This window comes from Aquarana catesbeiana, linkage group LG06, assembly GCF_042186555.1.
Source record: "Aquarana catesbeiana isolate 2022-GZ linkage group LG06, ASM4218655v1, whole genome shotgun sequence".
NCBI lineage: Eukaryota > Metazoa > Chordata > Amphibia > Anura > Ranidae > Aquarana > Aquarana catesbeiana.
The window spans coordinates 187,285,060-187,311,748 of NC_133329.1; the positions used below are offsets into that span (position 1 = coordinate 187,285,060).

The following is a 26,689-nucleotide window of genomic DNA, read 5'->3' on the forward strand; positions in this document are numbered from 1 at the left end:
TCTGAGGGGTGTTCAGCCATTTTCGTGGTTGTAGACCGCCTATCTAAAATGGCCCATTTCCTACCCTTAAGGGGAACTCCATCTGCCATTGAAACAGCCCGCATATTCATCAAGGAAATAATCAGATTACATGGAGTCCCTGAAAATATAGTATCTGATAGAGGGGTACAGTTCACCTCACATTTTTGGAGAGCCCTATGTGAAATCCTAGAGATTGAGTTGGCCTTGTCCTCGGCCTATCACCCCCAAACTAATGGACAGACAGAAAGGACCAATCAGACCCTTGAACAATACATCAGGTGTTTTACATCTTTCACACAGGATGATTGGGGGTCCCTGCTGCCCTTAGCAGAATTCGCATACAACAATGCTAACCATTCAGCCACTGGACTTTTTCGCCAATTACGGCTTTCATTTAACCTTTCTACCTGACTTTCTTCCAGAATCTTCAGTTCCGGCAGTGCAGAATACAGTGGACTTCCTCAGCCACAACAATCGGATGTTGCAGGAGGCGGTGTCCAAGGCCCAGGCAGACAGCAAGAGAGCCTTCGATCGAAGAAGAAGAGGTGAACTGATTTTGCAGCTTGGTGATCAGGTATGGCTTTCCACCAGTAATATCAAATTAGCATGTCCTTCTAAGAAGCTGGCACCTAGGTTTATATGGGACCCTTTCCAGTAAAGAGAAAAATTAATGAAGTATCATATGAACTAACTTTGCCTGATTCTCTCAGGATTCACCCGGTATTCCATGTGTCACTGCTAAAACCTGCCATACCTGACCCTTTCCCTGATAGAGGAACCAGACCTCCTGAACCTATCTTAGTCGATGGAAGTGAGGAGTTTGCGGTTGAGGCTATTCTTAACGCAGAAGAAGACAAGGACAAAATCAGTTTCTGATTAAGTGGAAGGGTTACGGTCCAGAGAGTAATTCATGGGAACCAGATCGCAACGTTCACGCCAGGCGATTAGTCTGCGCTTATTTCTCTGCCCATCCTGAGAAAAGAAGGTGTATGGGCATCCGGAGGCTGCCCTTTGGGGGGGGGAGCAATGTCAGGGATCTGTCAGCACCAGACCGGGACATATGCATGCGCGCATGTGCCGGCGCACCCCTGTTCAGACTATGCAGCAATCCCCAGCTATTGCTGTGCGTCAGCACGTCCGCAATGGGTGTGTACGTGCGCGTTAACGTTGTTTGGTGCCAATGAGCGCAAAAAGGTCTTCCTGCTGCACTGGCACGCTGCTGTTTTGCCTTCAGCTTCTGTGAACATCTTACCTGCACCTGATTGATCTGTCTACGATACTGACCTGGCTTGTCTGACCATCCCTCTCTCTCCAATCCGACCAGGCTTGCCTGACAATGTTGCTGTCTCTGCCTGTACCCGTTGCTGACCTCTGCCTGCTTACTGACTCTGCCTTTTGCCTGACGTTATCATGTGCCTTGATTGCCTGCCGACCCGTACTGTCTGACCGTGCATGTGCCTGCCGTTAGCTCCATGTGCTGCTGCACCTTCAGCTCCAGCTCCAGTGATCTCTACACCTGCATCTTCCAGTGCTTCAGCCTGCTGTTCTCCGCTGACCACCTTCACCTGCAGTCCAGCCATCCCTGGAAGGATCTCTACCCTGCTCCAGCACCAGAGACTTCTACCTCACCAGGCACTCCTACATCACTGTGCTCACAAGACCATTGTCCCCACTCCAGTGGCTCCTGAACCAGCGTTGTATGAGAGGTCTTCTCCTACAAGTCAGGCTCTACTACCAGGTACCTAACAGAGGCACTACACTAACTGTAAATACTGCAGCTGCTTGCCTGTAGTACTAATAGGATCAGAACACCACCAATTTTCTTCAGGTAGCTTTAGGTGCACACTGTGCAGAGGACAAAGTACACTAACTATAAATACTGCAGCTGCCTGCCTGTGGTATTAATAGGATCAGAACACCACAAATTTTCTTCAGGTAGCTTTAGGCACACACTGTGCAGAGGACACAGTACACTAACTGTAAATACTGCAGCTGCCTTCCTGTGGTACTAATAGGATAAGAACACCACCAATTTTCTTTAGGTAGCTTTAGGTGCACACTGTGCAGAGGACACAGGACACTAACTGTAAATTTTGCAGCTGCCTGCCTGTGGTACTAATAGGATCAGAAGAACACCACCAATTTTCTTTAGGTTGCTTTAGGTGCACACTGTGCAGAGGACACAGTACACTAACTGTAAATACTGCAGCTGCCTGCCTGTGGTATTAATAGGATCAGAACAACAGCAATTGTCCTCAGGTAGCTTTAGGTGCACACTGTGCAGAGGACACGGTACACTAACTGTAAATACTGCAGCTGCCTGCCTGTGGTACTAATATAATGAGACAAACACCATCAATTTTCTTCAGGTAGCTTTAGGTGCACACTGTGCAGAGGACACAGTACACCAACTGTAAATACTGCAGCTGTCTGCATGTGGTATTAATAGGATCAGAACAACAGCAATTGTCTTCAGGTAGCTTTAGGTGCACACTGTGCTGAGGACACAGTACACGAACTGTAAATACTGCAGCTGCCTGCCTGTGGTACTAATAGGATCAGAAAAATACAACCAATTTTCTTCAGGTTTCTTTAGGTGCACACTGTGCAGAGAACACATTACACTAACTGTAAATACTGCAGCTGCCTTCCTGTGGCATTAATAGGATCAGAACAACAGCAATTGTCTTCAGGTAGCTTTAGGTGCACACTGTGCAGAGGACACAGTACACTAACTGTAAATACTGCAGCTGCCTGCCTGTGGTACTAATAGGATCAGAACAACAGCAATTGTCGCCAGGTAGCTTTAGGTGCACACTGTGCAGAGGACACGGTACACTAACTGTAAATACTGCAGCTGCCTGCCTGTGGTACTAATAGGATGAGACAAACACCATCAATTTTCTTCAGGTAGGTTTAGGTGCAAACTGTGCTGAGGACACAGTACCCTAACTGTAAATAATGTAATTGCCTGCCTGTGGCATTAATAGGATCAGAACAACAGCAATTGTCTTCAGGTAGCTTTAGGTGCACACTGTGCAGAGGACACAGTACACTAACTGTAAATACTGCAGCTGTCTGCCTGTGGTATTAATAGGATCAGAAGAACACTACCAATTTTCTTCAGGTAGCTTTAGGTGCACACTATGCAGAGGACACAGTACACTAACTAAAAATACTGCAGATGCTTGCCTGTGGTACTAATAGGATCAGAACAACAGCAATTGTCTTCAGGTAGCTTTAGGTGAACACTACAGAGGACGCACTACACTAACTGTAAATAATGCAGCTGCCTACCTGTGGTATTAATAGGATCAGAACAACAGCAATTGTCTTCAGGTAGCTTTAGGTGCACACTGTGCAGAGGACACAGTACACTAACTGTAAATACTGCATCTGCCTGCCTGTGGTACTAATAGGATCAGAAGAACACCACCAATTTTCTTCAGGTAGCTTTAGGTGCACACTGTGCAGAGGACACAGTAAACTTAACTGTTAATACTGCAGCTGCCTGCCTGTGGTATTAATAGGATCAGAACAACAGCAATTGTCTTCAGGTAGCTTTAGGTGCACACTGTGCAGAGAACACAGTACACTAACTGTAAATACTGCAGGTTTCTGCCTATGGTATTAATAGGATCAGAACAACAGCAATTGTCCTCGTGTAGCTTTAGGTGCACACTGTGCAGAGGACACAGTACACTAACTGTAAAAACTGCAGCTGCCTACCTGTGGTACTAATAGGATCAGAAGAACACCACCAATATTCTTCAGGTAGCTTTAGGTGCAAACTGTGCTGAGGACACAGTACCCTAACTGTAAATAATGTAATTGCCTGCCTGTGGCATTAATAGGATCAGAACAAGAGCAATTGTCTTCAGGTAGCTTTAGGTGCACACTGTGCAGAAGACACAATACACTAACTGTAAATACTGCAGCTGCCTGCCTGTGGTACTAATAGGATCAGAAGAACACTACCAATTTTCTTCTTGGTAGCTTTAGGTGCACACTGTGCAGAGGACACAGTACACTAACTGTAAATACTGCAGTTGCTTGCCTGTGGTACTAATAGGATCAGAACAACAGCAATTGTCTTCAGGTAGCTTTAGGTGAACACTGTGCAGAGGACGCACTACACTAACTGTAAATAATGCAGCTGCCTACCTGTGGTATTAATAGGATCAGAACAACAGCAATTGTCATCAGGTAGCTTTAGGTGCACACTGTGCAGAGGACACAGTACACTAACTGTAAATACTGCAGCTGCCTGCCTATGGTACTAATAGGATCAGAAGAACATCAATTTTCTTCAGGTAGCTTTAGGTGCACACTGTGCAGAGGACACAGTACACTAACTGTAAATACTGCAGTTGCTTGCCTGTGGTACTAATAGGATCAGACAAATACCACCAATTTTCTTCAGGTTGCTTTAGGTGCACACTGTGCAGAGGACACAGTACACTAACTGTAAATACTGCAGCTGCCTGCCTGTGGCACTAATAGGATCAGAAGAACACCACCAGTTTTCTTCAGGTAGCTTTAGGTGCACACTGTGCAGAGGACACAGTACACTAACTGTAAATAATGCAGTTGCTTGCCTGTGGTACTAATAGGATCAGAACAACAGCAATTGTCTTCAGGTAGCTTTAGGTGCACACTGTGCAGAGGACACAGTACACTAACTGTAAATACTGCAGTTGCTTGCCTGTGGTACTAATAGGATCAGACAAATACCACCAATTTTCTTCAGGTTGCTTTAGGTGCACACTGTGCAGAGGACACAGTACACTAACTGTAAATACTGCAGCTGTCTGCCTGTGGTATTAATAGGATCAGAACAACAGCAATTGTCTTTAGGTAGGTTTAGGTGCACACTGTGCAGAAGACACAGTACACTAACTGTAAATACTGCAGCTGCCTGCCTGTGGTACTAATAGGATCAGAAGAACATCAATTTTCTTCAGGTAGCTTTAGGTGCACACTGTGCAGAGGACACGGTACACTAACTGTAAATACTGCAGCTGCCTACCTGTGGTACTAACAGGATCAGAAGAACAACACCAATTTTCTTCAGGTAGCTTTAGGTGCACACTGTGCAGAGGACACAGTACACTAACTGTAAATACTGCAGCTGTCTGCCTGTGGTATTAATAGGATCAGAACAACAGCAATTGTCTTCAGGTAGGTTTAGGTGCACACTGTGCAGAAGACACAGTACATTAACTGTAAATACTGCAGCTGCCTGCCTGTGGTACTAATAGGATCAAAAGAACACTACCAATTTTCTTCAGGTAGCTTTAGGTGCACACTGTGCAGAGGACACAGTACACTAACTGAAAATACTGCAGTTGCTTGCCTGTGGTACTAATAGGATCAGAAGAACACTACCAATTTTCTTCAGGTAGCTTTAGGTGCACACTGTGCAGAGGATACAGTAAACTAACTGTAAATATTGCAGCTGTTTGTCGGTGGTACTAATAGGATCAGACAAATACCACCAATTTTCTTCAGGTTGCTTTAGATGCACACTGTGCAGAGGACACAGTACACCAACTGTAAATACTGCAGCTGCCTACCTGTGGTATTAATAGGATCAGAACAACAGCAATTGTCTTCAGGTAGCTTTAGGTGCACATTGTGCAGAGGACACAGTACACTAACTGTAAATACTGCAGCTGCCTGCCTGTGGTATTAATAGGATCAGAAAAACAGCAATTGTCTTCAGGTAGCTTTAGGTGCACACTGTGCAGAGGACACAGTACACTAACTGTAAATACTGCAGCTGCCTGCCTGTGGTACTAATAGGATCAGAAGAACATCTCCAGTTTTCTTCAGGTAGCTTTAGGTGCACACTGTGCAGAGGACACAGTACATTAACTGTAAATACTGCAGCTGCCTGCCTATGGTACTAATAGGATCAGAAGAACACCACCAATTTTCTTCAGGTAGCTTTAGGTGCACACTGTGCAGAGGACACAGTACACTAACTGTAAATACTGCAGCTGTCTGCCTGTGGTATTAATAGGATCAGAACAACAGCAATTGTCTTCAGGTAACTTTAGGTGCACACTGTGCAGAGGACACAGTACGCTAACTGTAAATACTGCAGCTGCCTGCCTGTGGTACTAATAGGATCAGAAGAACAACACCAATTTTCTTCAGGTAGCTTTAGGTGCACACTGTGCTGAGGACACAGTACACTAACTGTTAATACTGCAGCTGTCTGCCTGTGGTATTAATAGGATCAGAACAACAGCAATTGTCTTCAGGTAGCTTTAGGTGTACATTGTGCAGAGGACACAGTACACTAACTGTAAATACTGCAGCTGCCTGCCTGTGGTATTAATAGGATCAGAACAACAGCAATTGTCTTCAGGTAGCTTTAGGTGCACACTGTGCAGAGGACACAGTACACTAACTGTAAATACTGCAGCTGTCTGCCTGTGGTATTAATAGGATCAGAAGAACACTACCAATTTTCTTCAGGTAGCTTTAGGTGCACACTATGCAGAGGACACAGTACACTAACTGTAAATACTGCAGCTGCTTGCCTGTGGTACTAATAGGATCAGAACAACAGCAATTGTCTTCAGGTAGCTTTAGGTGAACACTACAGAGGACGCACTACACTAACTGTAAATAATGCAGCTGCCTACCTGTGGTATTAATAGGATCAGAACAACAGCAATTGTCTTCAGGTAGCTTTAGGTGCACACTGTGCAGAGGACACAGTACACTAACTGTAAATACTGCATCTGCCTGCCTGTGGTACTAATAGGATCAGAAGAACACCACCAATTTTCTTCAGGTAGCTTTAGGTGCACACTGTGCAGAGGACACAGTAAACTTAACTGTTAATACTGCAGCTGCCTGCCTGTGGTATTAATAGGATCCGAACAACAGCAATTGTCTTCAGGTAGCTTTAGGTGCACACTGTGCTGAGGACACAGTACACTAACTGTTAATACTGCAGCTGTCTGCCTGTGGTATTAATAGGATCAGAACAACAGCAATTGTCTTCAGGTAGCTTTAGGTGTACATTGTGCAGAGGACACAGTACACTAACTGTAAATACTGCAGCTGCCTGCCTGTGGTATTAATAGGATCAGAACAACAGCAATTGTCTTCAGGTAGCTTTAGGTGCACACTGTGCAGAGGACACAGTACACTAACTGTAAATACTGCAGCTGTCTGCCTGTGGTATTAATAGGATCAGAAGAACACTACCAATTTTCTTCAGGTAGCTTTAGGTGCACACTATGCAGAAGACACAGTACACTAACTGTAAATACTGCAGCTGCTTGCCTGTGGTACTAATAGGATCAGAACAACAGCAATTGTCTTCAGGTAGCTTTAGGTGAACACTACAGAGGACGCACTACACTAACTGTAAATAATGCAGCTGCCTACCTGTGGTATTAATAGGATCAGAAGAACACCACCAATTTTCTTCAGGTAGCTTTAGGTGCACACTGTGCAGAGGACACAGTAAACTTAACTGTTAATACTGCAGCTGCCTGCCTGTGGTATTAATAGGATCCGAACAACAGCAATTGTCTTCAGGTAGCTTTAGGTGCACACTGTGCAGAGAACACAGTACACTAACTGTAAATACTGCAGGTTTCTGCCTATGGTATTAATAGGATCAGAACAACAGCAATTGTCCTCGTGTAGCTTTAGGTGCACACTGTGCAGAGGACACAGTACACGAACTGTAAAAACTGCAGCTGCCTACCTGTGGTACTAATAGGATCAGAAGAACACCACCAATATTCTTCAGGTAGCTTTAGGTGCAAACTGTGCTGAGGACACAGTACCCTAACTGTAAATAATGTAATTGCCTGCCTGTGGCATTAATAGGATCAGAACAACAGCAATTGTCTTCAGGTAGCTTTAGGTGCACACTGTGCAGAAGACACAATACACTAACTGTAAATACTGCAGCTGCCTGCCTGTGGTACTAATAGGATCAGAAGAACACTACCAATTTTCTTCTTGGTAGCTTTAGGTGCACACTGTGCAGAGGACACAGTACACTAACTGTAAATACTGCAGTTGCTTGCCTGTGGTACTAATAGGATCAGAACAACAGCAATTGTCTTCAGGTAGCTTTAGGTGAACACTGTGCAGAGGACGCACTACACTAACTGTAAATAATGCAGCTGCCTACCTGTGGTATTAATAGGATCAGAACAACAGCAATTGTCATCAGGTAGCTTTAGGTGCACACTGTGCAGAGGACACAGTACACTAACTGTAAATACTGCAGCTGCCTGCCTATGGTACTAATAGGATCAGAAGAACATCAATTTTCTTCAGGTAGCTTTAGGTGCACACTGTGCAGAGGACACAGTACACTAACTGTAAATACTGCAATTGCTTGCCTGTGGTACTAATAGGATCAGACAAATACCACCAATTTTCTTCAGGTTGCTTTAGGTGCACACTGTGCAGAGGACACAGTACACTAACTGTAAATACTGCAGCTGCCTGCCTGTGGCACTAATAGGATCAGAAGAACACCACCAGTTTTCTTCAGGTAGCTTTAGATGCACACTGTGCAGAGGACACAGTACACTAACTGTAAATAATGCAGTTGCTTGCCTGTGGTACTAATAGGATCAGAACAACAGCAATTGTCTTCAGGTAGCTTTAGGTGCACACTGTGCAGAGGACACAGTACACTAACTGTAAATACTGCAGTTGCTTGCCTGTGGTACTAATAGGATCAGACAAATACCACCAATTTTCTTCAGGTTGCTTTAGGTGCACACTGTGCAGAGGACACAGTACACTAACTGTAAATACTGCAGCTGTCTGCCTGTGGTATTAATAGGATCAGAACAACAGCAATTGTCTTTAGGTAGGTTTAGGTGCACACTGTGCAGAAGACACAGTACACTAACTGTAAATACTGCAGCTGCCTGCCTGTGGTACTAATAGGATCAGAAGAACATCAATTTTCTTCAGGTAGCTTTAGGTGCACACTGTGCAGAGGACACGGTACACTAACTGTAAATACTGCAGCTGCCTACCTGTGGTACTAACAGGATCAGAAGAACAACACCAATTTTCTTCAGGTAGCTTTAGGTGCACACTGTGCAGAGGACACAGTACACTAACTGTAAATACTGCAGCTGTCTGCCTGTGGTATTAATAGGATCAGAACAACAGCAATTGTCTTCAGGTAGGTTTAGGTGCACACTGTGCAGAAGACACAGTACATTAACTGTAAATACTGCAGCTGCCTGCCTGTGGTACTAATAGGATCAAAAGAACACTACCAATTTTCTTCAGGTAGCTTTAGGTGCACACTGTGCAGAGGACACAGTACACTAACTGTAAATACTGCAGTTGCTTGCCTGTGGTACTAATAGGATCAGAAGAACACTACCAATTTTCTTCAGGTAGCTTTAGGTGCACACTGTGCAGAGGATACAGTAAACTAACTGTAAATATTGCAGCTGTTTGTCGGTGGTACTAATAGGATCAGACAAGTACCACCAATTTTCTTCAGGTTGCTTTAGATGCACACTGTGCAGAGGACACAGTACACCAACTGTAAATACTGCAGCTGCCTACCTGTGGTATTAATAGGATCAGAACAACAGCAATTGTCTTCAGGTAGCTTTAGGTGCACATTGTGCAGAGGACACAGTACACTAACTGTAAATACTGCAGCTGCCTGCCTGTGGTATTAATAGGATCAGAAAAACAGCAATTGTCTTCAGGTAGCTTTAGGTGCACATTGTGCAGAGGACACAGTACACTAACTGTAAATACTGCAGCTGCCTGTCTGTGGTACTAATAGGATCAGAAGAACATCTCCAGTTTTCTTCAGGTAGCTTTAGGTGCACACTGTGCAGAGGACACAGTACATTAACTGTAAATACTGCAGCTGCCTGCCTGTGGTACTAATAGGATCAGAAGAACACCACCAATTTTCTTCAGGTAGCTTTAGGTGCACACTGTGCAGAGGACACAGTACACTAACTGTAAATACTGCAGCTGTCTGCCTGTGGTATTAATAGGATCAGAACAACAGCAATTGTCTTCAGGTAACTTTAGGTGCACACTGTGCAGAGGACACAGTACGCTAACTGTAAATACTGCAGCTGCCTGCCTGTGGTACTAATAGGATCAGAAGAACAACACCAATTTTCTTCAGGTAGCTTTAGGTGCACACTGTGCTGAGGACACAGTACACTAACTGTTAATACTGCAGCTGTCTGCCTGTGGTATTAATAGGATCAGAACAACAGCAATTGTCTTCAGGTAGGTTTAGGTGCATACTGTGCAGAAGACACAGTACATTAGCTGTAAATACTGCAGCTGCCTGCCTGTGGTAATAATAGGATCAGAAGAACACTACCAATTTTCTTCAGGTAGCTTTAGGTGCACACTGTGCAGAGGACACAGTACACTAACTGTAAATACTGCAGTTGCTTGCCTGTGGTATTAATAGGATCAGAACAACAGCAATTGTCTTCAGGTAGCTTTAGGTGAACACTGTGCAGAGGACGCACTACACTAACTGTAAATGATGCAGTTGCCTGCCTGTGGTACTAATAGGATCAGAAGAACATCACCAATTTTCTTCAGGTAGCTTTAGGTGCACACTGTGCAGAGGACGCACTACACAAACTATAAATAGTGCAGCTGCCTGCCTGTGGTACTAATAGGATCAGAACAACAGCAATTGTCTTCAGGTAGCTTTAGGTGCACACTGTGCAGAGGACGCACTACACTAACTGTAAATAATGCAGCTACCTACCTGTGGTATTAATAGGATCAGAACAACAGCAATTGTCTTCAGGTAGCTTTAGGTGCACACTGTGCAGAGGACACGGTACACTAACTGTAAATACTGCAGCTGTTTGCCAGTGGTACTAATAGGATCAGACAAATACCACCAATTTTCTTCAGGTAGCTTTAGGTGCACACTGTGCAGAGGACACAGTACACTAACTGTAAATACTGCAGCTGCCTGCCTGTGGTATTAATAGGATCAGAACAACAGCAATTGTCTTCAGGTAGCTTTAGGTGTACATTGTGCAGAGGACAGAGTACACTAACTGTAAATACTGCAGCTGCCTGCCTGTGGTATTAATAGGATCAGAACAACAGCAATTGTCTTCAGGTAGCTTTAGGTGAACACTGTGCAGAGGACGCACTACACAAACTATAAATACTGCAGCTGCCTGCCTGTGGTACTAATAGGATCAGAAGAACACCACCAATTTTCTTCAGGTAGCTTTGGGTGCACGCTGTGCAGAGGACGCACTACACTAACTGTAAATACTGCAGCTACCTGCCTGTGGTATTAATAGGATCAGAAGAACACCACCAATTTTCTTCAGGTAGCTGTAAATACTGTAAAAACACCTGCCTGCCTGTCAGTAGGAAGAGAATAACAGGAACGGATCTAGGTAAACTAAATACAATATATATATATATATATATATATATATATATATACACACACACACATACATACAACAGGATGCATATATATACACAATACACTGTAAGTGCAGCTAACTGACTCGCCTGCCTACTCTTACTTTAATCAAATGACACTCTCTCTCTGTCTTTCTCTCCGTTGCCGCAACACAATACACAAGGCCTTATATATTGTGGAGCGTGTACTAAACCCCTGAGCCATAATTGGCCAAAGCCACCCTGGCTTTGGCCAATTACGGCTCTCTGTACAGCCAGCCAGCAATGCACTGCGATGTCGCAGTAAATCATGGGTTGTGATGCGCCACTCAAATTTGCCGAGAACGGCCCATAATGTTCGCAATTCCACGAACAGTCGAACATGGGTTCGACTCGAACTCAAAGCTTATCCCTAGTGAAGGTATTGAATGTATTCTTTTCCTCAGTCTTCACATGGGATTCGGGGGGGCTTCAGTAATCAAAACTGCAGTGTTTATCCTCATGACACATCACAGGAAGCACCTCCATGGTTAACGGAGGACAGAATTAAAATTAGACTTGGGAAACTTAACATTAATATATCACTGGGACCAGAGGGTTTGCATCCGTGGAGACTTAGGGAACTTAGTCAAGTAATTGCCAGAGCATTGTTCCTAATTTTTACTGACAGTCTACTGACTGGAATGGTACCAGCTGATTGGAGAAAAGCCAATGTAGCACCAATATTTAAAAAGGGCCCAAAATACATCCCTGGGAATTACAGACAAGTTAGCCTAACATCGATAGTATGCAAGCTCTTGGAGGGGATGATAAGGAACTATATACAATATTTTAATAATGAGAACGGTGTCATTAGCAGTAATCAGCATGGATTCATTAAGAATCGTTCTTGTCAAACCAATCTATTAACCTTCTATGAGTGAGTTGCTATCTAGATAAAGGAAGGCCCGTAGATGTGGTTTATCTGGATTTTGCAAAAGCATTTGACACAGTTCCCCATAAATGTTTACTGTACAAAATAAGGTCCATTGGCATGGGCCATAGGGTGAGTACATGGATTGAAAACTGGCTACAAGGGCGAGTTCAGAGGGTGGGGATAAATGGGGAGTACTCAGAATGGTCAGGGGTGGGTAGTGGGGTCCCCCAGGGTTCTGTGCTGTCCTATCCTGTTTATTTTGTTCATAAACGACCTGGGATGGGGTAAAAAGTTCAATCTCTGTATTTGTGGATGGTACTAAGCTAAGCAGGGCAATACCTTCTCCACAGGATGTGGAAACCTTGCAAAAAGATCTCAACAGATTAATGGGGTGGGCAAATGACGTTTAATGTAGAAAAATGTATAATTTGGGTGGCAAAAATATGAATGCAATCTATACACTGGGGGGGAGAACCTCTGGGGGAGTCTAGGATGGAAAAGGACCTGGGGTTCCTAGTAGATTATAGGCTCAGCAATGGCATGCAATGCCAATCTGCTGCTAACAAAGCAAACAGAATATTGGCATGCATTAAAAGGGGGATCAACTCCAGAGATAAAACGATAATTCTCCCACTCTACAAGACTCTGGTCCGGCTGCACCTAGAGTATGCTGTCCAGTTCTGGGCACCAGTCCTCAGGAAGGATGTACTTGAAATGGAGCGAGTACAAAGAAGGGCAACAAAGTGGACGGACCGAAAGTTCACGCAAACTTTAGAACCCCATTAAATCTATGGGACTCGAACATACAAAATCAAAAGTGCTCATTTTAAAGGCTAATATGCAAGTTATTGTTCTAAAAAGGGTTTGGGGACCCGGGTACTGCCCCAGGAAACATGTATCAATGCAAAAAAAAGTTTTAAAAACAGACTTTTTTTGGGAACAGTAATTTTAATGATGCTTAAAGTTAAAAAAAATGAAATATTCCTTTAAATATCGTACCTGGGGGGTGTCTATAGTATGCCTGTAAAGTGGCACGTGTTTCCCGTGCTTAGAACAGTCCCTGCACAAAATGACATTTTTAAAGGAATAAAAGTCATTTAAAACTGCTTGCGGCTTTAATGTAATGTCAGGTCCCGGCAATATGGATGAAAATCAGTGAGACAAGCGGCATGGGTACCCCCCACCCCCCCCAGTCGATTATCAGGCCCTTTGGGTCTTGTATGGATATTAAGGGGAACCCCACACTCAAATTAAAAAAAGGAAAGGCGTGGGGCCCCCAGACCCTATATACTCTGAACAGCAGTATAGTTACATAGTTAGTCAGGTTGAAAAAAGACAAAAGTCCATCCAGTTCAACCTTAAAAACAATAAATAAATAAAATAAAAAATATTGTACAATCCAATATACCCAATTTTATACCCTCAGTTGATTCAGAGGAAGGCAAAAAAACCCAGCAGAGCATGCTCCAATTTGCTACAGCAGGGGAAAAAATTCCTTCCTGATCCCCCAAGAGGCAATCGGATTTTCCCTGGATCAACTTTATCTATAAATGTTAGTACCCAGTTATATTATGTACATTTAGGAAAGTATCCAGGCCTTTCTTAAAGCAATCTACTGAGCTGGCCAGAACCACCTCTGGCAGGAGTCTATTCCACATTTTCACAGCTCTTATGCCGGTCGGATTTTCCGACGGAAAATGTGCGATCGGAGCGTGTTGTCGGACATTACGACTGTGTGTGGGCTCCATCGGACATTTTCCATCGGATTTTCCGACAACAAAATTTGATCGCGTCAATTCCGACCGTGTGTGGCCAGTTCCGACGCACAAAGTGTCACGCATGTTTAGAAGAAATTCCGAGACGGAACAGCTTGGTCTGGTAAAATTAGAGTTCGGAATGGATACAGCACTTTCGTCACGCTGCAATGTTTTAAATAGTTTAATACAGCGCACTCTGTTCATCTTTATAATGTGAGAAGAATGAAGTAGTTTTGCTGCTCATATTTACACAGACTTCTCACAAACTTCTTTCTTTATTCTCTATCGGGTTTCCCTCAATATATTTTGATTTGTCATATCTGAACAATTTTTTTTTTGGTTGTTTTTCATTTTTTTTAATTTTTTTTCAAGGCTGTTTAATTTTTTTTTTTGGGTTTGTACTTTTTTCAAGGCTGTTTTTTCTTTTTTTTGGTTTTTACTCCAGAATATTTTTGTGTGTGTTTTGTGTGTCAAGTTACCACAACACTACTGATATCTTGTATTATTTAATCTCAAGGAGATTGTTTGGTGTTGGTGTCTCTTAATTTCACATTGTATTTTTGAAATGTACCTGCCTCCTCACAAACAAACTGTCCTTTTTGAAGGAAAACACACATAGGCGAGTATAATTGAAACAAAAATTCCTTTATTAAGGGATCAGAACCAAAGAGGGAGGCAACGCTGGAGAAACAGCTGAAATTGGGGAAGCCTTTGGCCCCCAGGGCACACATCAATTCTTTTCCAGTAAAATTGGTGGCCTGGGGAGTCCATATCGAAGGGAGTGCAGTCTGGTCCAGAAGTCCCAGAGATCATGAAAGCAGCAGGTGACATGTATGTTCCCAGGCTGTGGTACTACAAGAGGCTGCATATTTGGCCAGACCAGACTGAACCCAGGGCCATCACTCTCTGGTCTTCCTTAGATGCTTCCTTCCACGCTGTGGCTCTGTTGTTGGAGATGTGGCAGGAGTAGGACCTGGAGGAGGAGTAGGAGGAGGAGGAGGACCATGTGTGAGGTCACAAATGTGGGTAGCACATGTTATTTGGCCCCTCAACCCCTTATTGAGAGCTTCCAAAATTAGTAACTCACAAAGGAGTCGTTGGCCCTCCTCCATCTGCATCATTTTGCAGGCAGTTATGCCAGCAAAGTGCTCCTCCACAGTGTGGGGGGTTCTCAGGGCCTCTGTAGCCTTCCAAAAGAGGCCTATGGCAGCCTCCTCCAGGTTACTCCTCTTCCTGGCACTTTGTCTTTGAAGGTGTAGGGGAGGGACCTGGATATCAGGCAGCCTGCTTGGCCCGGCCACCTCCTGGCTGAGACTTCCCTGTGTATGAAAAAGGGACATGGTTTTAGTTTTTGCTTCATCAATCACAATCATAAATTAGTACTCCTAACTAACATCTAGTTAACATCATTGATTGGACAACCAGCAATATTTAGAAGAATGCTATACCTGGCTCAAGCTGGGCTCCTCCTCATGTTGCTGCCTGGAAGGCCCAGGTTGGACAGAAGCCTCAGCAAGGGGGGAAGGAAGCGTGGAAGGAAGACTGGAGAGTGCTGGCCTGGGTTCAGTCTGACCTGCCAGAAAATGCAGCCTGTTACAGTACCACAGCCTGGGGACATAAATGTCATCTGCAGCTCCTGATCTCTGGGAATCCTGGACCTTCTTGTGCTCCCTTAGATAAGTGCTCCTCAGGCCACCAATTAGAACCTTCAAATAGGTGATGTCTGCCGTGGGGATCACCGTCTTCACAAATTCCAACAAATTATCCAGCGCTGCTTGGTTCTTATATTCAGGGTGGTTTATCTGCCACAGACAGGGCAGCTCCCTGAACATATCAATGAAGATTGGCATAAAGTCCTTATCTTTCAAGATATCCATTTTCACTGCAAGACATAACACAAGACAAACCCTAATGTCAGCCTAAAGTCTACTAAACTTGTGCAAATACAGGCCTCAATCTAGAAGCAGTATAGGCCCAATGTTAAATCTTACCTTCGCTATCACGATCGGCGCCTCCGTTACTCCTTCCTCCGCTCACAGATCGTACGTACTACGCACGCGTATTACGCTTTATAGACACTGCGCATGCGTAAAACTCCGCCCGCCCCTGAAGTTCTTTTTAGTTTATTGCCCGCCCCCTCTCGTTTGTCGCAGTGGGGGAAGAGCACATGGCAGAGTCAGAGCAGGTGTCTGATAATTACACCAACGATAAGGAGGAGGAGGAAAGCCCGGAGCCTGAAACGTCCAGATCCAGGAGACGATATAAGGCATCAAATATGTCCTTTGGGGAGATGTTGGAGATGGTCGACATAATGAAGAGGGCCGACTATGATGGGAAGTATGGACCTTACCCCAACCCCAATGTCAGAAAGGCCAAGATCATGGCGAAAGTGGTCAAAAGTCTGCACTGGAATTTCGGGGTACGACGATCGAAAGATCAGCTCAGGAAGCGGTGGTCGGACCTAAAGTTAAAGGAGCACGAGCAGTACAGAAAGATCCGGAGAGTGCTGCAAAAAAGTAAGTAGTTTTGCTGTGTTCCTATTCTTTTTATGTTTATTACGTTCGTGCTGCTCCATGTGCTTTTCTTAACTGTTGTCCTGTTTAAAATGGCAACTTTCATGTTCATAGGCACATTATTCGTTCGTATCAAACATTGTTCGTTCGGCCTAGAAAACACCATGGTTTTGTCCATATGCATTTGGCTACATTTTTTAGGACCTACTTGTCTGAAACTAATTTGGTTGGGTAGATGGGTTTGTAACTAGAATGAAATGCAAACTAGATTCTGTGTAAGGAGAGGACATTCATCAGCAGTTTTCACATCTGGACACTGGAGCACTAGTGTGGGACACAAGAACACCCTTTTTATTAGGGGGCCCACACAGGTGCTCCAGTGTATACTATAGGGGTGTCTCCATCTGTGAAGCTTGTACAAGACATGGTAAAGTATTCAAGCTTGACAAAGGACAAGAAAAATGCTACAGCTTGGAACTCTGGCAACAAAAAAAATTGTACCCCATTTCCAAACAATGTTTCATATTTATAGTTCTGCCATCAAATATCTGTGTGCTAAGTATACCATTTTTTTTTTTTACATAGGGGAGAAAAGACTCGGAGGACACCCCTCATTCGAGGAGACCAGAGACCCCCCCCCACCTCTGGAAGAAGGGGAAATACACCCAAGATCCAAAAAAGTTGTGTAGAACACATCACGCCAGGATAATGTGATTCAGTTTGTACTCCGCCATATGTATGGGTGTAAGAAATAGGTGGAATCGGCTGGCCATGATTCCAAACGTGTTCTCCACCACTCTTCTGGCTCTGGCCAGCCAGTAATTAAAAACCCTCTGGTCCGGGGTGAGCGTCCTCATCGGGAATGGCCGCATAAGATGGTCCCCCAGCGCAAAAGCTTCATCCGCAACAAAGACGAATGGGAGTCCTTCCACATTGTCTTCTGGAGGTGGCAAGTCCAAGCTGCCATTCTGGAGACGCCTGTAGAACTCCGTCTGGGCGATGACTCCACCATCGGACATCCAGCCATTCTTCCCCACGTCCACATACAGAAATTCATAAGTAGCTGACACCACCGCCAACATCACAATACTATTGAACCCCTTATAATTATAATAGTACGACCCCGAGTTGGGTGATGGGATGATGTGGACATATTTCTCATCAATTGCCCCTCCGCAGTTAGGAAAGTCCCACCGCTGGGCAAAGTGGGAGGCCACAGTCTGCCATTCCTGTGGCGTGGAAGGAAACTGTGGAGTAAAACAAATTAAAAAATTTGTATTTTTGCAGATAAACATGGAAAGCAGATTAGACACAAACATTCTTGGCCAACATCAAGATACCATTTATTTATGGGAAGTTTTAAAGACCAAAGTATGGCTCTCATGGGCCATTTGTAACATTATAGGGGGGGGACTCTTGGACAGGTAACCCTCTCCACTTCATTGAGAGATGAATGCCTAAATAATGGGTATTACTTTGGCCAGCCCCTCCTTAGTTACACTATTGACAGCCCACTGGACAGGTAAGAAGTGTCATAATACAAAGATAGAAATACACATTGTACCCATTTTAGAACATTTTTACATTCTGCTATTACCTATCAAGATAATAATAGTATAAAAAACTTGAAACAGTACCATTTGAAAGTATACAGGCAGGCCCTTGCACTACATGCTTTGGGGAATTCATCCATAAATCTGAGCACAAAAGAGATGGGTATAGTGTGTATGGGTTTGGCAAAGACAGCAGATAGATGATTGAGACTAGATAGAGAATTGTTATCAGCTGACTTAGCAGTTGGGGTGAGGGAGGGCTCCAAATGATTTGGGGACCCCCAAAAAAAGCCTCTGGCACTCTGCCTGAATTTTAAGCACCAATCACATTTCAAAACATTTTAGGGGTGTTTGGGGTGAAGCACTACTATGGAGCTGATAAAATACATTGTTAAGTGACTACATGAGGTGAATATAGGGCCAGGAGAGCATGCTGGGGAGGTAAGTGAAGGCAAATATGTATGAAGGACAAAAAATAATTACATAAAAATCCAGAATGCATGAGGACAAAGGGGACATTCACAGCATATTACAATCATGGTAATTAGGGAATGAGGAAAGAAATACAATATATTAGCAAACATTAAATACAATAAAATGTGATGTTAAAGGATAAAAATCTTACCTTCATATACTCCTTCTGCAGGACCTGGATGATGGCAGAACAGGTCTCTGGGATAATGATCCCCAGAGCCTGGGGGGAGATGCCTGTCGAGAATTTCAAGTCCTGCAGGCTTCTCCCCGTCACCAAGTACCGCAGGGTGGCGACTAACCTCTGCTCTGGAGTGATGGCTTGCCTCATGCAGGTATCCTGCCTGCTAATATAAGGGGTCAGCAAAGCCAACAAACGGTGAAATACGGGGTCCGTCATCCGGAGAAAGTTCCTGAAATCATCAGGATTATTCTCACGGATCTCACGGAGCAAAGGCATATGAGAGAACTGGTCACGCTGAAGCAACAAATTCTTGGTCCATGAACTCCTCCCCACCCTGTTCATGGACTGGGCTTGTGTCAAGGTCAGGACCCCAACACCAAGCCCCCGCACAGCACAAACTCTACGAGGAGTACATATACGCAACATGACTAGAAAACGGTCGGCTGCTCAGAACGAAGTAACAGAACGCACTGAAGAACAGCAAGGCCTGTGAAGAGCGACCTGAAAAACAGTACAGAGCGGACAAGATCACACTGAATAGTACAATATGAACTGACTGCAGGCACTGAAGAGCAGATACAAACCCACAAGCACAAACTGAACAGCAGAAAACAATCTGAAAACCACGAGTCTGAAAAAGCGTGAATCGTCTCTCACCAAACTTTTACAAACACGAGATTAGCAAAAGGAGCCCAAAGGGTGCCATGCTTGGTTCTGAAATGGCCTTTTCTAGTTTCGTTATACGTGGTGTATGTCACCGCGTTCTTATTGAGCGGAAATTCCGACAACTTTGTTCGACCGTGTGTACGCAAAACAAGTTTGAGCCAACATCCGTCTGAAAAAATCCATGGATTTTGTTGTCGGAATGTCCGATCAATGTCGGACCGTGTGTACGGGGCATAACTGTGAAGAAACCTTTGCGTATTTGGAGATGAAATCTCTTTTCCTCTAGACGTAAAGAGTGTCCCCGTGTCCTCTGGGTTGACCGTAAAGAGAATAACTCAACACCAAGTTCACTATATGGACCCCTTATATATTTGAACATGTTGATCATATCTCTCCTTATTCTCCTCTTCTCAAGAGTGAATAAATTCAGTTCCTCTAATCTTTCCTCATAGCTGAGCTCCTCCATGCCTCTTATCAGTTTGGTTGCCCTTCTCTGCACTTTCTCCAGTTCCCCGATATCCTTTTTGAGAACTGGTGCCCAAAACTGAACTGCATATTCCAGATGAGGTCTTACTAATGATTTAAACAGGGGCAAAATTATATCTCTCTCTCTAGAGTCCGTACCTCTTAATACAAGAAAGGACTTTGCTCGCTTTTATTATTGAGCTTATAGTTACATAGTTAGTAAGGTTGAATAAAGACACCAGTCCATCCAGTTCAACCTGAGCGTGGGTGTGTGTCTACAATTGTCCCTATTCCTATTCATTGTGTCTCATTAAGATGCTCATCTATTATTTATTTAAGGTACCCATATATAGCGCAATTCAGGCAGCGCTCCACACATACATCACACGCTCACATCGATACCTACCCTCAAGGAGCCCACAATCCGAGGTCCCCAACTCACATTCAAATACTAGGGCTGATTTTTTGGACAGAAGCCAATTAACCTACCAGCATGTCTTGTTTCACAAGCTATGGGAATCCACTAGAATCCTTACATCTCATGTAGGGTACACACCATTTATGCCTATTTGGAATAACCTGCAATTACTGGAATTGGCAAACCAAAACCCCCAGATCCTTCCCCACCACGGATTCCCCCAGTTGTACTCCCCCTAGCATGTATGATGCATGCATATTCTTAGCCCCCAAGTGCATAACTTAACATTTCTCAACATTAAACCTCATCTGCCACATAGTCGCCCAATTAGACAGTGCATTGAGGTCGGCTTGTAAATTGGATAAATCCTGTAAGGACGTTATTCCACTGCATAGCTTGGTGTCATCTGCAAAGACAGAAATGTTACTTTCGATCCCAGACCCAATATCATTTATAAAGATATTAAAAAGTAAGGGTCCCAGCACTGAACCTTGGGGTACACCACTGATAACCTTAGACCATTCAGAGTAAGAATTATTAACCACTACTCTCTGAATTCTGTCTTTTAGCCAGTTTTCTATCCATTTACAAACTGATATTTCCAAGCCTGTAGACAGGCGGTGCAAATAAGACAGGGATTGTAGGTTTGTTGTTAAGTAGAATCTGTTTGTAATTTTGAACTGGTACATTTTTAAAGTGTAGCTCCAGCCAAAAAATCTATTTTTAAGCTTTTTGGAAAACATAGGGAAGGGTTATCACCCCTGTAACATTTGTTTTGCTGTCTGTGCACCTCTTCAGAAGATTTCACCTCACTTTCTGTCCCAATGACAAATGTTTTTTGAAAATTTGGGGTTTTTAATGAAACAAGGATTGGTGATAAAGCACCAGTGAAGAGGAGACAAGTTTTTCCCATATTAACTCTTACAGGATAGAATTTCCCTTCCTAGGGGTAGATTTCATCTCACTTCCTGTTGTCTCCCTCCGTTTGCAAGTATGAGTCATTTGATAGTTGGATATTTGAAAGTAGGGGCCTGCCCTATATACTCTGCTGAAATTGGGGCCTTACAGTTACTCTTGGTGGGCGGAGGAAGGGGCCCTGCTGTAAAACATTAGATCAAGAATTGTAATTACATGCCATTGTTGAACAGTGGTAGAAAAATTGGGCTTTTGGTGGTCGTGCTGGTGCCACAACACTGTAAGTCCTCACAGTTACTCTTGGTGGGAGCTGGAATGAGCCCTGCTGTGAAATATTATATCAAAAATTGTAATTACATGCACCTGTTGAACAGGGGCAGAAAAATTGGGCTTTGGTGATGGTGTTGCCACAACACTGTAAGCCCTCACAGTTACTCTTGGTGGGCGCAGGAATGGGCCCTGCTGTGAAATATTAGATCAAGAATTCTAATTACATGTCCCTGATGAACAGGGGCAGAAAAATTGGGCCTTAGGCACTGGTGCCACGACACTGCAACCCCTCACAGATGCTATAGTTCGAGCACAGGAATGAGCCCTGCTGCAAAGTATTGCATCAAAAATTGTAATTATACACCCCTGTTAAACAGGGGCTGAAAATTTGGGCCTTGGGCACTGGTGCTGGTGCCACAACACTGCAACCCCTCACAGATACTATATTTGGAGCGCAGGAATGAGCCCTGTGCAAAGTATTGCATCAAAAATTGTAATTACATGCCCCTGTCAAACAGGGGCAGAAAAATTGCCGCAACACTGCAACCCCTCACAGATGCTATAGTTGGAGCACAGGAATGAGCCCTGCTGCAAAGTATTGCATCAAAAATTGTAATTATACGCCCCTGTTAAACAGGGGCTGAAAAATTGGGCCTTGGGCACTGGTGCTGGTGCCACAACACTGCAACCCCTCACAGATACTATAGTTGGAGCGTAGGAATGAGCCCTGCTGCAAAGTATTGCGTCAAAAACTGAAATTACATGCCCCTGTTAAACAGGGGCAGAAAAATTGGGCCTTGGCCACTGGTGGCGGTGCCCAGAACCAAAAATGTTCTTACAAGCTATCAGCATGAAAATTGAGGAGGAAGAGGATTGTGACTCCGCATAACAGGATAGTCACTTAGCATCAGCATAGGCAGTCTTGAAGGGATCTCACATTTAAAAAAAATCAATCAGTTACATCAGCATCAGGTGCTTGGTAGCTGTTGATCCTAGACTGATTCATTTTTATGAAGGTCAGACGATCGACCGATTCGGTGGACAGGCGCACCCTGTGATCGGTTACAAAGCCTCCAGCAGCACTGAATGTGCGTTCCGAAAGAACGCTGGATGCAGGACAGGCAAGTAGCTCAATTGCATACTGTGCAAGCTCTGGCCAGTGATCCATCCTGAAGACCCAGTAACCCAAAGGATTTTTGGTGGGAAAGATGTCCAAGTCTGATCTTGCCCCTAGGTAATCCTGCACCATGTGAATCAGACGTAATTGGCCAAAGCCACCCTGGCTTTGGCCAATTACGGCTCTCTGTACAGACGGCTCTGTGATTGGCCAAGCATGTGGGTCATAGTGCATGCTTGGCCAATCATCAGCCAGCAATGCACTGCAATGCCGCAATGAATTATGGGCCATGACGCACCACTCGAATTTGGCGCGAATGGCCCATAACGTTCGAAATTCGATGAACAGTCGAACATGCGATGTTCGGGTCGAACATGGGTTCGACTGGAACTCGAAGCTCATCCCTACTGGGGACCCCACAATAGGGATAAAACTTTTTTGCAGAAGGGAGTTTAACAAGACACGTGGCCACTCATTAAAATTAGAAGAAAAGAGGTTTAACCTTAAACTACATAGAGGGTTCTTTACTGTAAGAACGGCACGGATGTGGAATTCCCTGCCACAGGCGGTGGTCTCAGCGGGGAACATCGATAGTTTCAAAAAACTATTAGATAAGCACCTGAAGGACCACAACATACAGGGATATACAATGTAATACTGACATATAATCACACACATAGGTTGTACTTGATGGACTAGTGTCTTTTTTCAACCTCACCTACTATGCAACTATGTAACTACTTGTAGTCCCACAGAAGTTAAATCCTATTTTATAACGACCACAGAAAACAGATGCCTATGCTCAGTACACATTACTGATTTCAGTAGCCACATCAGATAACATCTTTAAGCTCATAAAAAGAAGGAAGTTATAATACTACCAGGATAAATCACAGCTTCACCAAATGTGCCACACCTTGCCATTTTTGATTACTTTATCTACAATGTAAAGAGGCTAGCTGAAGATATCTGGCTTTCAAGGATATACCCTTTCTCACCTTTTTATCATCTTTTTCACTCATCTACCTTAATTACATTGAACTTCTAAAGGGAGCCATCCCACTGAATATAATAATGTTCGTACTGTTTCTTCACATTGTGCAGGATTTACTGGCTTGTGAGTTGAGGAGGCAGAAGGGAGAAATCTGACACATAAGATATAGTGTCAGGTGTCTACTCTCCTGTTAACCTGTTCACATAGGTTTTTGTGATTGAGTTAATATTTGTGTTTATTCTCAATTAGGGGAACTTTACACCAATATATTGTGTTTGATAAGTTTGAGATAAAAGAGCGGTGTATACAGGAGTGTTTCCATTACGAACAAAGTTGATATATATATGTATCTTGTGTTTTGACAATACAGTAAACATGTTTGAACTGTTTAATACCGTGTGAGTCTCTATTTACTACCACAGCTGGTGAAATGACGGAACCCAGGGTTTCAGAGGTAAGGGAAGATTTGCAGAGTGGAGGTAATCAGTGGGGTACAGAGTCTAATAGCAGCCCTTACGGGGGTACCACTACATTTCTTTTTACACTAAAAGGTTCACATTTATTGACAGATTTTAAAACATATTAGAAAATCAGTTAAAGTAACATAGCACTTACTGTCATTGTGTCCCTCCTTTTTTAGCATCTGCACTGCGCAAACATATTTCTTAAGCTGAACTTTCAACACTTCATTTTCCCTGTAATACAAAATACCAAAACAAATAAGCCAGATAAATTATATACTTTAAAAAAAATCATATTCCATGTTTGAGACATACTGTATGTGATGTATTGGGCAAAATTATAAAAATAAATAAATAAATAAATCAACATGCTGCCATGAGTACCAAACTGCTTAAAGTGATTGTAAAGTCTCGTTTTTTATTTATTTATTTTAAATAATAAGCATGTTATACATGCCTCCTTTGTGCAATGGAGTTGCACAGGGCAGCCTGGATCTTCCTCTTCTCGGGTACCTCTTTGCTCCTTCTGGCCCCTCCCTCCTATCGAGTGCCCCCACAGCAAGCAGCTTGCTATGAAGGCACTTGAGCCGAGCTGCAGCTCCGTGTGTCCATTCAGACACAGAGCTGCAGTTCGGCCCCACCCCCTTTTTTTCTGATTGGCTAACTGACTTTGATTGACAGCAGCGGGAGCCAATGGCTCAGCCAAGCAGGATGATTCAAGAGACAAAACTAATTCTTTTACATAAGTTGTACCTGTTAATCTGCTGCCATCTCTTCTACATCAATTTCCAGTCCAGAATTTACACTGATTTTCTGAGCTTCCATAGGCAGGGGGTGGGGATCTGAAGTCACACACTGTACAGGTCAGAAAATAAAGCTGAGTATAATCTGAGACCTGAGTGGAGGAAAGAGACGCCTCCCTCCCTTCCCATACTATCTCATAAGGAAACATGTACAGCTGGGGCTATCAATCACAGGCTGTGCTAAACCCTTGGCGTTGCCACAACCTGTCCAAAATGACTTATGCAGATTGCAGAGGAACCAGACTGCAGACAGAAATCACACTCAGTGCCTTAGATGGATAAAAGCACACACTATAGAAGGATATGCTTTGTTCATTTTTCATGTCAGAGGTTTACAACCTATGCTTTCTCCTGAAGTATATGGAAAATGCAGTTGCATGTTTGTATATAGCCTATGCAGTATTCTAGTTCGTTGTTATTCATTATGCTGCCACCTTGTGACTGTTGTTGGTATTGCTTTATTGTATTTTCCTTCCCCTTATTGTTTTGTAATTTCCTTTTCTTTTTATGTGAGCTTTCTCATCTTCCTCTGTTACAAGACACACATTGGGGCTAGGAAAGCCAATACTCCTTTACTTTAAAGCAGAACTATACTGACCTTGGCTCCATCGATGAGACATCCTGGAGCTCCCTGTCAGGTGCTGACGTCTTTGAGAGGTCGGCTTCCAGGTATTTTATTGGCTGAGCAAGGACTAGAGTTCTATTGGGTTTGGCTTTAGCATACATGCAGCTCACTGCACAAGGGTAGACAGGCACGCATAGAGTTTTAATGCATTAGAGAAAAAGCATTAAACATACTGCCTATTTACCCATTTTTATTTATTACCTAAATCCAATTTAAACACTTCTATATTATGTCTAACGCATCCTAATGTATTGCCACAGCATTCTGCATCCAATAAAGACATTTGTGGATTCGAAGGAAAGTAGTGGAACTACCAGGGTTGCAGCAGTCGCACTTGTGACCGGGCCCTGGAGTTCCACCACTGTTGCACCTGCTTGTGCTACTGTGAGGGGCCTGCCAGCTGTGAGGGACCCGCCCGCCCATTCTTTCACTGTGGGGGGCCCGCCTGTTTTGGCTCTGCAAGTGTGGGGGGGCTCACCTGTCTGCTTGTTTGTTCCGCCACTGGGGGGGCACTGGCCGCTGAGGGGAGGCTGAGCAGTGAGTACTGTCACTTCACTGGGCTGCCCCGCCTAATGTAGGGAGGCGGACACTGTAAGGCTGAGAGGAAGGCGTCAGCTGACGACCAATAGAGTGAAGGGGGAGGAGCTCTCAACTCTGCTAGGAGACCCCATGACACAGAGGCATCCCTGTCTATCTGTGGTGGTGGTGGGGGGATGGGATCAGTAAACGGCAACGGTGGTGGGGGAGGATGGCACCACCACTGCCATGGAATCCCACCCCCCTTCACCACCACCACTGCCATGGATCCCACCCCCCTTCACCACCACAACTGCCAAGGATCCCACCCCCCTTCACCAACACCGCTGCCATGGATCCCAATCCCCTCACCCCACCGTTGCCATGGATCCCATCCACCTTTACCACCACTGCTGTCACGGATCCCACCCCCGTCACCACCACCACCACTGCCACTGATCCCAGGAGTAGGGCTCTAGGACCCAGCATCTTACCAGCACTTCACATGGGCCTATATGAGCAAGCCTGTCAGTGATTTCAGTTGCTGGTTGATAATAGGCTCCTCCAGTGTGTTATCTCTGTGAT

At 44.1% G+C, this 26,689-nt stretch overlaps 1 protein-coding gene across 3 annotated transcripts in view; it reads right to left on the reverse strand.

Moving 5' to 3' along the window:
* The window catches only part of SNX29 (sorting nexin 29), a 2,112,233-nt gene that overhangs the window by 791,069 nt on the left and 1,294,475 nt on the right, over positions 1-26,689 (reverse strand). For all 3 annotated transcript variants that reach the window (XM_073591167.1, XM_073591166.1, XM_073591168.1), the window contains one exon: positions 24,315-24,394. In XM_073591167.1, the coding sequence (XP_073447268.1) occupies positions 24,315-24,394 (80 nt within the window). The remainder of the gene's footprint in view (positions 1-24,314; positions 24,395-26,689) is intronic.